At 42.2% G+C, this 15,024-nt stretch overlaps 1 protein-coding gene across 2 annotated transcripts in view; it reads right to left on the minus strand.

Annotated features, from left to right (window-relative positions):
• Window positions 1-778: 778 nt before the first annotated feature.
• The window catches only part of CCDC13 (coiled-coil domain containing 13), a 37,092-nt gene continuing 22,846 nt past the window's right edge, over window positions 779-15,024 (minus strand). The window contains exons 10-16 of one of the 2 annotated variants that reach the window (XM_048837408.2): window positions 14,476-14,682; window positions 13,211-13,356; window positions 11,195-11,278; window positions 10,210-10,338; window positions 7,503-7,657; window positions 4,507-4,621; window positions 779-3,798 (exon numbers count right to left, since the gene is read on the minus strand). In XM_048837408.2, coding sequence (XP_048693365.1) covers window positions 3,639-3,798; window positions 4,507-4,621; window positions 7,503-7,657; window positions 10,210-10,338; window positions 11,195-11,278; window positions 13,211-13,356; window positions 14,476-14,682 — 996 coding nt within the window. In that variant the 3' untranslated portion in view covers window positions 779-3,638. The remainder of the gene's footprint in view (window positions 3,799-4,506; window positions 4,622-7,502; window positions 7,658-10,209; window positions 10,339-11,194; window positions 11,279-13,210; window positions 13,357-14,475; window positions 14,683-15,024) is intronic. The other variant, XM_048837410.2, reaches the window with a different exon arrangement.

Consider the following 15,024-nt stretch of genomic DNA (forward strand, 5'->3'; position numbering starts at 1 on the left):
TTCTGGCCCTAAACTCTGGGAATACACCCTTTTCCCTAGTGTGGACTTATTCTTTTAGTGAGCTGATTTACAGCAGTTGTTTGTTGAGGTAAGGGAGAACAAACCTGAGGGAACAAATAGCTCAGAGCTGCTGGGGAGGATCAGGGTCTAAACTGCCAGCTATATCATATAGTAAGGAAGCACTGGGAATCCTGCGACATAAGCACTTACATAGAACCTCAGTGGCTCATTTCTCTATTGCCTGCACCTGGTGTCATCGCTTACATCAGTGCAAAGTAAGCACCTCAGTGATTTGATAGTGCTTTACGCTCACTGTGCACCGGCATGAATGATGGCACAAGGTGCAGGGCAACAGGCCGTCAAGTCCTACAGCTTCAGAGCAATGTGCAAATGCGAGTCAATCCGGGCAACACTTGTGTGTGTGCTATAGATAGCATATAGCTATAGATGAGGGATCCAAAGCAGGAGTCATTTGCCAGAGGCCGTAAAGGGAATCTAATTCAGAGCAGGGCTTAGACATCAGGAGGTCCTGGCTTCCAGCCCTCTGCTAAGACCGCACTTCTCTCTAATGTGATGCAGCAAATTCACAAGGTTCCCCAACAGAGAAGAATTACTGATGAGTGAGTTACACCCACTATTTTACCTTGGATCTGACTTTTTCTTTAAGGCGTGTTGGGGTACTCTTTATTAAAAAAAACCAAACTATTTGAAAAAAATGCAAATATGCAAAACCCCTTCTCCCCATAACGTATCCACATGTTCACAAAAGGGACACAAATGCGCTAAATGAAAGGTGTCATATTTCAAAGAAGAGGTTTAAATAATAAAACATTAGGCTGTGTGTTCACTGAATAGGCTTACAAAAGCACATCGCTTTCAGATCAAACCATCTCTGGAATCCTGCAGCCCTCTGAGCCATTCCACAACTCCGTACGTAACTTGGGCGAGCTTCACGGCAGTTCTGGTGTGAGCCCTGCTATCAAAGCACAAGGAAAGGGGACAAACTCTGAGGAACACAAACCAGAAAAGGAGCCAACTTGCCTCTTGCGTGCACTGCTTTTACATGCTGACTTCTGTGGAAGTTACTCCTGATTTACATCTCAGTGTAAGCGAGAGCAGAATCAGGCTCAGAGTCGCTAGAAGCAAGGTGCAGGCTTAAATTTAGCACCCAGCCTCATGGCAAGGTTTCTGCATCTGAAGAGCTCTTGCTGCAACTCAGCAAACTTTCTGGGTTTCTTTCCCCACTGCTGCAGATTGCCAAAATAGCAGAGTGTGAGCAGGAATGACTTCTCCTCCCCCCAATGCTACATAATCATCGCCAGAGTGGAAATGTACATATCCATAGCAGTCTAATGGGGGTTTGGTACAATACGATTCAGCCTTCATTATCCAGACCTCAGCTGTTCAAAATACCATTAACCAAAAGGGCTATGTCCCCCGTGTTTATGGCAGAACCTAATAATGTCATCAGCTGTCCAGACCTTTCGTGACATTTGGATATGGTAGATCATATGTGTTGTTGTTTTTAGGAGTCACAGCTGGCTCCATGATTTGCAACACCACAAGCTGTCACAAGGGGGAGAATGTAGGCCACAAACTGCCTCTTTCTTAGATTCCATTGGTAGAATGAATCTGCCCGAGCGTTTTTGCTACCCATTCTATTCCTGCTGCCCAAGAGAGAGATAAAGCCAGCTCACAAAATGCAGAGCTTCTATGGGCTTCTCGGGCCCCAGAAGCCATTTGCTTTGGTCAGGGTAAAGGCCACCCATGTTCAAAGTGGGTTCCTTTTTAAAAACGGAGGGATTTAATTCTCTCACTGATGGTTCACTGTGTATCAGATGCTACCATGCACTTTGCTCTAGAAAAATTAGACTGATCATGCCCAAATGTTTATAAAAGGCCATGCACATTGCACCAGTAAAAGAGACATTGTACCTGCAGCTGGACATTTTTGGTGTTCATGTCTGGAAATTTGACTTTTAGCCTCATGGGTATAATCAGGTATAAACTGGCATAGCTCTGGTGGCTTCAAGGAAGCTACACTGACTTACACCACCAGAGGATCTGGTCCAAGATATTTAAAATCAACAATACGTGCTCTCGGAACACTGATAAGAACCTGTATTTTTTCTTCTTGGAATGTCCTTTCTAGGTCTTTGAGTTGGGGAAAAATTGGATTCTCCCCCAACAAAATTAGCCCTCTTATTAGGGTCAGCAACCTTTAGGGAACTCTGGAGAATTCTCTCAGGGGCGAGTTTTTGATGCCAGCCAAAAGATCTGGAGACCAGCGGCTAGACTCTGATCTCACTAAAACTGGAATAACTCCATTGCCTTCTCTTGTTACTCCAGCTCAGAACCTGATCCAAGGATGAAGAAGTGAGTCTGTAGCCTGCTTCTGAAATGCATGATGGTGAATCCTCTTTTTCACCTACTGTTCTGGATAGTGTCGGAGAACCTTCACGCCCGTGGAATGAAACACAATTAATCAGAACGAGAGGTGCAAGCTAATGGGCAAGGGAAGAGAAGATGCTTTTAAAAAAGGCTTTGAACGTTAAGAAACAGAGCAACTCTATCCAAAAGCCACTTACTTACCCAGTTCCTATGCTATGCCTTTGCTGGCAATCTCTTCCGGCTGGCAGGCTGCCTGTTGATGCCTAATTGGCTTGCAGCTGATGTCACTTGTCTTGCTGACTAAAGTGCCAGGCTACAAGGATACCGGACAGAGACACTAGTATTTTCAGATCAAAACTCCTAGTCACTTTAGTTGGGGGACACTACCAGTGTGGTTGGGTTTTTTTCAGTGTCTTTGCTGCTGTTGATTCCAAGACAGACCAAGAGCTAAACTGCATGACAAATGTGTGAGAGCAGGCAATATGCTGTCTTCAGCTGAGGCCCAGAGCTAGCAGCCATTAGTCTGAAGCAAACCGGGCTGATCTTGGGAGTAACCTGCAAGCCCCACTTACCTGCAGAAGCAATCCTGCCACAGCCGACACAAACAGAGCACTCAGAGCCTAGGACAGGCAAAGAGCAAAATTCCATACCAAGTTCATTGCAGATGCTGGCAAGCAGAGCTAACCTACCTGTTCAGCGCATGGGTACCACAGTGAAGAGTGCTATTAAAAAAAATCCACCTTAGACAGATAAATATCAGTGTGCTACTTCTGGCCACTTAAATTAATTACAGACACTTAGCTTTAGCCCCCCTGGTTTCATAAAGCAGAACTTAAGGATGAACTTAATATGGTGAAAAATGTCCTATATTTACAGATAAAGAGAGCAGCATTCAGATACGGGGCCTGATTCAACGAACTCCCACTGCAACTCATGGGCGTTTTGCCCATATTAAGACTGCAGCATTGGAGCGCCATAGTGTGCAACAATTGCCTGGACAGTATTAAAAGGTTATGAGAACCCATTTCTTGTTGACTCTTACCACCAGGAATTTGCTGAAATACAAACTTTCAGTCCTTTGCAATATAAGGTTCAACTCTATTTCTCACCCTCTCCTGCAAGTGCTAAGGAAATAAAACAATCTGGGAGAATAGCTACATAATGACGCCCCGGCTGCATTTCAAATCACTGGAGCTACTGTTGGAATCTCCTCTGCTGCACTCCAAAAGTATTTTGAATGTCTTGCTTTAGTTCTTCTCTTGCTTCTGCTGCCTCAAAGCTTGTAGGAAGATCTCCTTCACCTGGCCCATTGTCTCTTGGTACAGTTTGAAGTCTTCCTCTTTCATGTTCACAGTGCTCTCCAGGGCAGTCTTCAAGGCTTCATTCTCATCCAGCTGGATCACAAGCCTATGTGAATGCAAAGGGGAAATTTTCATTCCCACTGCGGCGTGCTGGAGCAAATGGGAGCTGTGCATCAGCCGCAAGTCAGAAACACATGCTCACTGGGAATCTTACAACAGGAGTGGGAAATATCAGGCTTTTAAGCATTTGTTTCCCATCCCCTTGATACAAAGGGGGATAGTCTGAAGTCGGGATTCTTTACCCTGATATCGCTGAGAACTATTTTGCCACTGACAAACATCCAACTCCCATTAACATTCATCAGATCGATGGGTAATAAAAGGCTCCTTTCTTCTTAGTGGTTTATGTATACTTAGCATTCATGAAGCTGTGTTGGTATAATTATTAAGAGATTTTAAGATGGGAGTGGATGACAGGAGATGGATTACTCGATAATTTCCCTGCTCTGTTCATTTCCTCTGAAGCATCTGGCCCAGGCCACTGTCAGAAGAGAGGACGCAGGGCTAGATGGACCATTGGTCTGACCCAGCATGGCCGTTCTTATGCTGCTGTCAGATTCCCGCCAACAAAGACAAAAGCACAGGGTATATCAGAGAAGCTCCCACTGGAGCTGATTTACACCAACTGAGGATGTGGCCCAGAGAATCATGACCCTAAAAGTGGGGTTGGTTTAATCTACATGAGGATGGGCTAATCTTAGCCCCATGTCAAAGAAGTTGAAAGTGACAAAGAATACGAAAAGAAAAGCCATACCTTGTAGTCAGTTCTTCTATCTGAGATTTTAGTGGCACCTCTGAGAGTTGTGCTGCAGTGAGATCTTTCCTATCGCTTGCAGTCAAGGCATGTCGGGAGCTATTAGCAGACTGACCTGTAAATTTAATCACAGCATGGAGTTCCGTTACAGGACAAAGGCAATTCTTTGCAGTCAACAGCACACGGCTTTACAGTAGAACTCAGGAGATGGCGGATAAATAATAGGAGGGGTTTGGTCAGTCTGAGTACATGCATTCATTTAATGTAAATACATAGGGTAGATTTCTGTAATCTCCTTTCAGTGAAATTGTAAACATGATTAGTGGTGAGTTGAGCGAGGGAAGAATAAAATGATTCTATATAAAATAATGTGCAAGTGGCCAAACCCCTGGGAGGTGTGAACGGAATGTGACTATTTTTTAAGCTTATCTTGAAACTGTATTTCACTCCGTACTATAGTGACTGGTGCTCTCTAAATATCCGAGAGAAATTAATATCTGTGGTTATTCATAAAGCACTTTGGGATCTTCACAATGAAAGCAATTATGGCGTCAGTTCAGGAAAGTACTTAAGCATGTGCTTAAAGTTACATGCTTTCCTGAACTGGCGCCTGTATGAACATGAACGTTCCCAACAATTAAAATAGACAGGGAAACTAATTGCCAAAGCAATTCTGAAAGGTGCTAGGTCTTGATCCTTCCTTTTGGAAATGCAGCAATTGGTGAGTGGGGAGGGAAGTAAACTACATGAGAAAAACTTCAGAGTGGAGAAGATGCCTTTGTCTTGCTATCTTATCTCAGAACTGATCAGCAAACACTACAGTCATTACCTATACCCCCACTGGATTTTACTCAGCAAACTGCTCTCCATTTTTTTTCTTTGAACAAGGAAAACAAAAACAAAAACAGGAGCAATTTTAGAGACAAACAAATGTGTTGCTTTCGTATTATACCAACAATGCTCTGCTAGCACTAGTACCTACATTCTCTGCCTGCGAGAGAATAAAAGCATTAACATTTGCAATTAGATCAGCTCTTCCCAATTTAGCACTTTGAATAAGGAAAGGGAACATTAATGGGTACTGTAGTCTCTCCTTTATGCAGTTGGTTTTCCTGAATTATCTGGCAGAAACACCATTAGGAGAAACTAAGTTCTCTGCTAAAGGGGTATTTTTAAGATTTGTCAATTTGCTGCTTGTATAAACTCCAGAGTTTGTTTAAATCACTAGGAGGGCCTGAGAACAATTTGAAAAAACAAAACAAAAGAAAAACCCAACAGACTTTGGTGAATAGGGTTGCAATCCATTCAGGTTATGTTTAGGCCCAGAGCCTCAAAGGTATTTTTAGGGTCCCTGTTCCCATTGATTTCAATACCTTTATGTACCAATTCCTGTCATTTAATAGCTATGATATGAGTCTTTATTTAAACAAAATGCTGATTTGGTCCCGAAGTATACAGTGATAATGAGCTAACTTTTAATATGCACAGAAACTTTCATCCCAAAGTGTCTTACAAACTGATATGCACAGGCTGTGCTTCATCCAACTATGAAATGCCGACAGCTCTGGGGTGAAGCACAGAACTGTTAACGTAGCACAATAACTGGATAAAATGGCTTAGGACAGGAAGTGCAGAAAACCATCTCTATTTGTGACTCCAGGGGAAATTTAAGTGGGTAGCATACAGCAATACATCTAAGGGCACAAGCGGTCAGGACCTCTGTTTTACATCTCCTCCAAAAGATAGCCCCTTCGGCACCAAAATGCACTCTAATAGTTTATGGGGACATGGACTCAGAGGGACATCCAGTGAATAACCAACACCACTCCCTGCATCGTATAGACATTCCTTAGAGCTTTCTCAGTTAAATATGGACATGACCAAGTACACCACACCTAGATCAGATGAACTGCAGAGAAGTGTGCTGTGGCCGCAATAGAATCTCTCCCTTCCATCAAAACCAAGCAAACTACTCCAGGCCTAAAGAGCAAAAGTAAGTGTGTGTAGGGAGAGGAGAGAGATGGACAATGTATAGAGAACATAATGAACCAAAAAGAAAAGGAGTACTTGGGGCACCGTAGAGACTAACAAATTTATCTGAGCATAAGCTTTCGTGAGCTACAGCTCACTTCATCGGATGCATTCAGTGGAAAATGAATGCATCCGATGAAGTGAGCTGTAGCTCACGAAAGCTTATGCTCAAATAAATTTGTTAGTCTCTAAGATGCCACAAGTACTCCTTTTCTTTTTGTGAATACAGACTAACATGTCTGCTACTCTGAACCAGTTAGCAAGAAGGAGATGAGTTCCTTACCAAAGAGAAGTTCTGATCCCTGGTAACATCCTCTATATATTTAAAGTATATACAAAAAGGGAAACTATTGTTAAAGTTTCCATAAGAATATATACAGTTTTATTGTTTTTAGATATTTTATAGGATTATAGCCCATAAGTAATAAAAGGATCTAATCAAGGAAATAAAAATTTTACAATCCACAATGAACTTTTCTTCTTTAACTATGTTAGTGAGGCTTTCATATTTATAGCAGCAGATTATCATGTTTTAGTGGTAATAAATGACACAGAATCTAATTACTTAAAGACCAGCAATAGTTTTTCATAGACACTGACAGGCCTTACATTGGGATGTATCATTTAATTCTGTTCTCAATTTAACCTTCAGCTGAACCTTTCACGCGAAACAGCAGAGAGAATACAGCGTTAGAATTGGTGGCCCTTATCCTGCAAAGGCTTGCACAGTGTGGTGAAATCCTGGCCCCACTGAAGTCAATGGGAAACTCCCCAAGTGGGGCTGGAATTTCTTCGTTAGTAGTTCCACTGGCTTCAGCAGAACTGAGTGTGTGAAGTTAAGCACACATATAAGTCTGCACAAGCTCGGCGTTCTAGATGTTATTCACATTTCCTGGCTACCAAATGTGGAAGTGGACTAGATGACAGACACTCCCTAGCATTCCTGATACCATGCCGCTCCTCACCTGCTTTGTTCCTCGGGAGGGGTTTCTGGGTGTTTGCATTCTTCCCTGCATCCATTTTCATTTTTTCAAGACGCTGCTCCAAAATGACTGATCGACGTCGCTCTTCTTGAAGCTTCTTCTCAGCTTCCAAAACTTTATCGCTGCTTTCGACCACCCTGATGTTCAAAACAAGTGTTTAGGTTTTAGGTTGAGCATGGGGTTCAATTATATTTTATAAAGAATTGTTTTGTTGATGGAAGTTGCCCAGGTCCCTCAACAATGGACACCACTGTAAGCTTCCCATACAAATAACCACTGATGTTACAAGTTGTTGAGGGCAGACCAATAATTATGTAAGTAACAAACTGCTTCTATTTTTAATGCATTGGACTAGCATAGAAGCAAAGTCGTAAAAATGGTCTAACAGCATTATCTGACATTTACTTGTAGTTGGTCTCCTATGTAAATAGCAAACATTTCCACAAGCATCTCCTTGAAAGGAAGAGAAACTCATAGACTTCAAGGTCAGAAGGGACCATCACGATCATCTAGTCTGACTCCTGCATGCTGCAGGCCACAGCACCTTGCCCACCCGCTCCTGGATGTTGCCTTCTATTACCTCAGCCACTCGAAAATACTTTGGAAAAAAGTGTGCATGGGCCTGAAGGCAATGAGACACCATGAGACTTTACACAGCAGTTAATGGGCAGCATGCAGTGCTGAGCTGTTGAAGGTCATTCAGTGGGAACACGTCTTTATTTCATAGTTATCCCATGCAGCATCTTAAGCGATTAATCAGAAAATCTCACACAGGACCACAGGAGCTGCCAAACTGCATCAGACCAATGGTGCATCCTACCTAGGGTTGCGGCTGATACCAAATGATTCATGGAAAGTTGTCAAAACTATAATGAACCTCACCTATTGTACAGTGCTATACAAAGGAAGAGCAATTTCCTTCTTGACCTCTGGGGGTGATCGCTGCTTACTTCTTGAAACAATAGATTTGGTTATTTTTATTACTCCCTTAGCTTGCGTAGCTAAAAGTGTTATAATAAGCATAAAATTATACAGTTCCTTTAGCAATCCATCCAGAGTAGGACAGACTCTGACCTCTTGTAGCAGTGAATCTCCACAGGCTGCTGACATACTGCATAAAATAGTATATCTTTTTAGTGCTTCTAAATTCACTGCCCTTTCATTTAATCGAGTGTGCCCTAGCTCTCATATTAGACAGAAGGGGTGACAGTGAGGGACTGATCCATTTTTGCAAGAGCTTCCACCAATATGAATAACTCAAATCAAGTCCCCCCAAGCTGTTCTCTTTTATGAAATCAGGGTTCAATCCTGCAAATATTTACTATTGAGTATAGTTTCATTGACTTCAGAAAGTACCATGTTCAGTGGTTAAGTGTTCGCACAATGGAGTCCTAAATCATGGCAATCTGTGCAGTCTCTCATCAAGTCCCACTTACCTAACCACTTCCATTGCTCTTTCTTGACCTTAACCTTATCTACATTACTTGAGTTTAGGCAACCTATCCCCCAAGTGTGTCAGGGGGAAGTGGGAGTTAATCATTTTTCTATACATTAATGGTAAAAATATTAATGGAACAATATAATATTATCCAGAGGTCTTGTAAGTGAATTTTGTGAGACTTTTGCAATAAGTCTTGGGAGAGCCCATGATAATGTGTGAGGATTGTGGAATTGCAGTGACCATTATATGGTACACATCACCATTAGCTGTGAATTTCATTGACTCTGGCGGTTTTGGTCATTATTTCATGTTAATTTGAGCCTAATCCTGCAAACACTTACACGTTTATCCTTACCTACTCAAGCAGTCCCTTGAAGTCATTGGGACTGCATGCGTGAGTACAGTTGCCTGTGTGTGTTTGCAGGCTCGGCCTGTAAAGAAACAGTGAGTGATACCTACTTTTTTAAAGTTTGAAATTGTATATATAGCTGTCTACAGTGGAGTGCACACACCAAAATATAGGCAAGTGGAATAACACACAATATTCAATGTAAAATAAGTAAAGAAAGCAAACAAACTTACTGCACTACAAAGCAGACAAAAATTTAGTGTGTAGACTAGAGAGAGTTTAGGATTTAGAGCATAGGACTGGGAGTCAAAACTTCTGGATTTTATTCCTGTGCAAAAAAAAAATGCATCTTGAATGTTTCTAAAGAGCAAAGGGTATGTTTACTTCACCCTCTTATAACTCAATTAGATTAATGGGTTTTACTAAAACTTCCAGAAAAAAAAAAAAAAAGAGAGTCGCCATTACATTGAAGCGACGCATGGGAAATATCAGCTGGAAAGGAGAATTACCGAGCAAGTTATGAGCATGTGAAAAACAAAGGGTTTGGAATGGAAGTTGGACTAGAATTGAAACTAGAGCATTTGCTGCTGCTAAGTACTGTAATATTACTGCATGCATAGTACTGCAGACACACCAATACACCAAATTCTGGGCCTAACAAGCTTGATGATGTCTCTGTTTTTTTCTGCCCTTCATTCCAACAGGACGAAAAGGAAGTAATTCATTATATGGTGAGCAAAGCAAAAAGTACCCACTAAAAACAAAATATCACACCAACTATATCTGATGGCATGCTGGGTTACATACTACAGAGCGTTTCAAATGCCTGTAGGTCTAAGGATTTCTTAACCACTAGATATAATAATATCACAAAGGGAAATATCAAAATCAGCTGCTACCTTTTCTGCAGGACAGTGACTAGTTCTGTAAGCCTGTCTCTTTCCACCTCAGCAGCATGGCAAAGAGCCTTGTACTCTGTGATCTGTGTTTGCAACACTTTCAGATCTGAGCTCTCGGTGTCAGCAATCCTAAGAAACAGCAAAAACTTTAGGGATCAATTTATTTCCCATGATTGAAAGCAACTGAAACAAAGACAGGCTTGAAAAATGTACCAAATGCCTACGAGCCTGGGGACTAAGCCTAGTAGCCAGGGTACAAAACAGAGGTGCCACCAATCTCTGAGCCCACCGACTCCAACCACCACCCAGCCTGCACTATGGAGAAATAAAACAGTTGTGGGACTTCACTTAGAAGGGCCTCTCACCCCTCACTGGCTAAGCTTTTTTCTCCAACTTCAGATCTCTCCCTCAAAACCACAGGTCTTTTGTTAAACCTTCCAACGCTGATCTACTCACCAACACCTGCTCCCGTCCAAGTGCTACAACCCATTGTAGTAAGACTGTTCTTGTATTCTGCAAAGCACTGGGCATACCTACAATCATCTATTAAATAACAGCATTTCGGTTGGCAATGATTTTCCCCAACAGAAAGGCTTCAAACATTAGTGCAGGGGATTTACATTCTTTTGCCTGCAATCTGATGCAAGAAGCCAGGCAGATATCCCAGGTACCCCATCGAGCGCTTCCCTCCCATTGACATACACAGGAATGTCTAGGGCAGATGCCTGTACTGCGAGCACTGGGAGGTGGGATAGAAACCCAGCATTTATTTTCAGAAACTAAGAGAACACAAACAAGAGCTAGCCTGAGCCAAAACACTGTGATGTGATCAACTAGAGAGGAGCATTTCTGCTACAAAGATCAGGGCCCCTCACTAGGTGTAGGGTCATTAGCTGATGCAGACAGGGCTAAGAGTATACTGGTCTCTGTCTGGTGGATGCCAATGAAATTCTCCTCATACCTATACAAAAGACTGTAAACGTACCTCCCAGATGCAACACTGTTACTTGGAGGCGAAGGCTTTGTAGCTGAAGATTCTACAAGTGTGTGTCCCATCTTAGACACAGTGCTATGAGGAAGAAAACAAACAACTCTACGTCAGCCGTGTAATAAAGTTTGAGAACCCCTGCTCTACATAATAAAGTCCTAGGTCTGGTACAGTCTGTGGTCCTACAATGTGTGTGTTCATCACTGCCCTCTACTGGACAGAATGTCAGATCAGCTTATGTTTCAGAGTAGCAGCCGTGTTTGTCTGTATTCACAAAAAGAAAAGGAGTACTTGTGGCACCTTAGAGACTAACCAATTTATCTGAGCATAAACTTTCGTGAGCTACAGCTCACTTCATCAGATGCAAGCTTATGTGCATGTGATCATGTCTCCCCTGCTTGGGGCCGCCGCCAACAGGAGTAAAGTAAGCTACAGTGCTACAGAACAAGCACAAATCTCTCAAGGGTGACAGCTGGTTAATCCTTTTCAAGACTAGGTAAGGCTGGTAATGACAACAGTGCTCTGAGCACAAATGAAGTATTTCAGGTTTGGAATTCCCTAGGGTTGTCTGTATCCCCTCTTTATAGCATTTTTCATTTGATCTTTTCTGTAAGTAAAAGAAGATCCACTTTCAATTTTTTTTAAATAAATGGAAAGGATCGTGCATCAAAATATTAATAGTAAGGGAGCGAGCAGTGCCCATTAGCTAACAACAGCTCTTGCAGGGTTTGGCCTTGTTCAGTGCACACCTGGGTATATAAGTATTTTCTTTACATAGCTATGTGTTAGGCTAAAGTTAATGCATTGCACCTGGGTGCTTTTATAAAGTGCTTATCAAAGTCAGGAAGCTTACTTAGCCTAATTTTACTGGTGGCCTTCCTCCTGTGAAGAAAGAGTTGAAGCAATTTGGATAATATACAGATAATATACAGGTTTGACACCTAAAAGCACGAAAACTTGTTTTGGGGAGTTACAAGTGAGAGAATCAAAATCATAGGGGCCATACCTCTGGAGACACTTCCACTCCACAATAAACCACGGCTCCCAAATCAGGGCCGTACCAACAGTGTGAGGGGAAGTGCTTTAGCTGCAGAAGGATCTTTATGTCTTTTCTAAGCTACAAGCCAGTACAAAGCAATATGCTCACAACACACACACAAAGATTGTGATCCTGCTTCCATTAAAGTCAATGCAGAAACCTACCATTGACATCAAAGGAAGCAGGATCAGACCCAAATCTATCCAAAGCAAAAATTGTTCACAGTTTTATTTAACCTCAGCAGTCTATTTGCTTCAACTACAACAGGTGCACGAGCAAGGATATTTTACGAAAACCCTGGTGGCCTGAGTCTCAGTTGCACAAAGGCCACTTTGTACCACACTAGCAGCGCACAGGAACCTTTAAGTGGTTGCTAACATAATTTACTCGCATTTGTATTGCACCTTGACACACTGCCAGAGTGCTGTAAAGCAGCCCAAGCGTAAATGAGACTCAGACCCTGTATTTGTTGCAGAATGACCATGGTAAACAAAAAGAAAGCTCCTTAGGTAGGGTTCGTTGGTGGGTACTCAAGAAAAACAGGTTACTGGATGTCTTAAATCCTTCTAATTTCTGTGATGAAATCCTACCCAAAGCAGCTTTATTGATTTATACAATACACAACTGATTTATAGCTTATGTAAAACAGAGTTTCATATTAATTTTCAAGGCCACCTACAGAAGCCTGCCCATTAGCTGCCCTGTTTCTCTCAGTCACAAAACCAAAGGCACTTAACCCAACCATGGGAATATTATCTGAGTCAGAGAGAGAATGAGCTGTACTATAAACATGCCAAATGCATAATATCGGTGGATAAGTGGATCTTTCTGTGTCCCAGGACAAATGTCTAAGTGATAACATGATTAAGAGATTCCCTTATAATGCAAATGAGCTGCCACAGTCGTCTTGAAGCTGCAGTATTCTTTTGAATAATTCATATCTGTTTTAAAGACTTAAATTAAGTTTTTTTTACCAAGCAGACCCAATCCTTCCAACATGATCGCCTGCTGATGCTGGTGGTTTGATTAGAGTAAAACTCTGGTCTTCTAAGTGCTCTGAAGATGGTGTATCTGCAACATCTGAACTGCCCTCCTCAGTGGTCTCTTTCTTCTGATGCTGCTGAAGCAAAATAGAAAGCCAATCATGCTTTGTGCAGGTTTGGCTCAGCTAATGAATGCAGCAGACCAGAACTGGACCCAGAGCTGATACGTTGCTGATACAAGTTTTTGGTTTACAAGGTTTCATGGGAACCTTTGGTTCCTGTCCATCGGGGGAAGTTTCTACCCCAGGAGTTCCACTTTGAGGTTCAGGTTTGAACAACCCCCTTCCCCCCCCCCAAATTTTAAGTGAATCAATTGAAACTCCAGTTTCATATCAAACCATAATCTGGGTCCACAAAATTAATATGTATTCTGCTCCAAGTTCTCTCTCTCCGGTACTTATACGGCTCCCATGACTGCAGTTTCTGAGCACCTCACACTCTTTAATGTAATTATCATCCTAACACCGATGTAAAATAAGCCAGTGTAAAATAAGCCTATTAAAATGTCTCCATTTTACAGATGGGGAACAAAGAGGCTACGTAGCTTGCCCAAGGTCCCTCAGGAAGTATTTGGTGGAGCAGGGAATTGAACCCAGATGTCTGAAAACCTAGGTTAGTGCCCTAACCACTAGACCATCCAAGATTGCAAGGCATCCCAAAACAGATGAATGCAATAGCCCAGGAAGGCTATGAAACTTTCATTATATTAGTCTGCTGGCAAAATAATCCAGAGACTAGTAGTCACACGAGAGGACTAACTGCTCCTTATCTCACACCAACGCAGCTTTTTTACTTTCTTTACAACTGCAATTTAACAGCCAATATGACTCTACGTTTTGAGTTTTCCAGACTTTGGCTAGTTTGTGCCACAGGTTTTATAGTATTTACATGTGGCTTTTCTTTTCTGTAACTCAGCTTTGACGATCACATTGCAAAGCTTGGATGTGACTTACATTTACGCCACCTCCACCTCCCAAAAGCTTTGAAGAAATGCCACACAGGTGTGGAGGAAACTCAGAGGAAGTCTCCCTGATAGATCACCCCTGGCGCCGGTGGAAGCTATTGAAACAGCTGAGTGCTGGTATTCTGAACTAGCAGAAATCTCAGATTAAGTGGGGAAAGGAGCATTTTTAGAAATGGGAACAAAATTCCCTCATGGAGTTGCTGTTATAGTTAATATCTTTTGCTAGGTTTACCTGAAGTGTGAGCAGTCCCATCTCCTCCTCTAGCTCTTTAATCTTGGCTTCTCGTTCAGCCACCATCTGTTGGAGCTGCCCTATGAGACTGCTCTGTTTCTGAGCCTCGCTGTTCAAATGCTGGCCTAGACTCTGCTGGGACTCCTTGTTCTTCTCATCCTGCAGGCTCAGGTGCTTTAAGATCTCATGCATTTGCTTCTGCTCGTTCTGGTGAAGCAGAAATGACACGTGGTATGTTCTTTTTTGTATATAGTGAACATTAAACATGCATAAAATGGTATTTCCCGTCTAAATCTATTCCCACGTAAGACACATATTTTGGTATCAGTAGTGCAATACATGGCCAGAATCCATATCTTGTAGTACTAAAATACCATGACAAACTCATCCCTGGTGTAAGTCCATTAAAGTGAATAATGTTACTTCAGGGATAAATTTGGTCCACCACATTCTCAGCTCCTACTCTAATAGTGCTTTCGGACCAGCTTGCCTGTCAAGTACTTTCAGCATCTGTCCACTGCGAGGATTTCACATTTTGCATAATGCAGA

The sequence above is a fragment of the Caretta caretta genome, chromosome 2, assembly GCF_965140235.1.
Source record: "Caretta caretta isolate rCarCar2 chromosome 2, rCarCar1.hap1, whole genome shotgun sequence".
Lineage (NCBI taxonomy): Eukaryota > Metazoa > Chordata > Testudines > Cheloniidae > Caretta > Caretta caretta.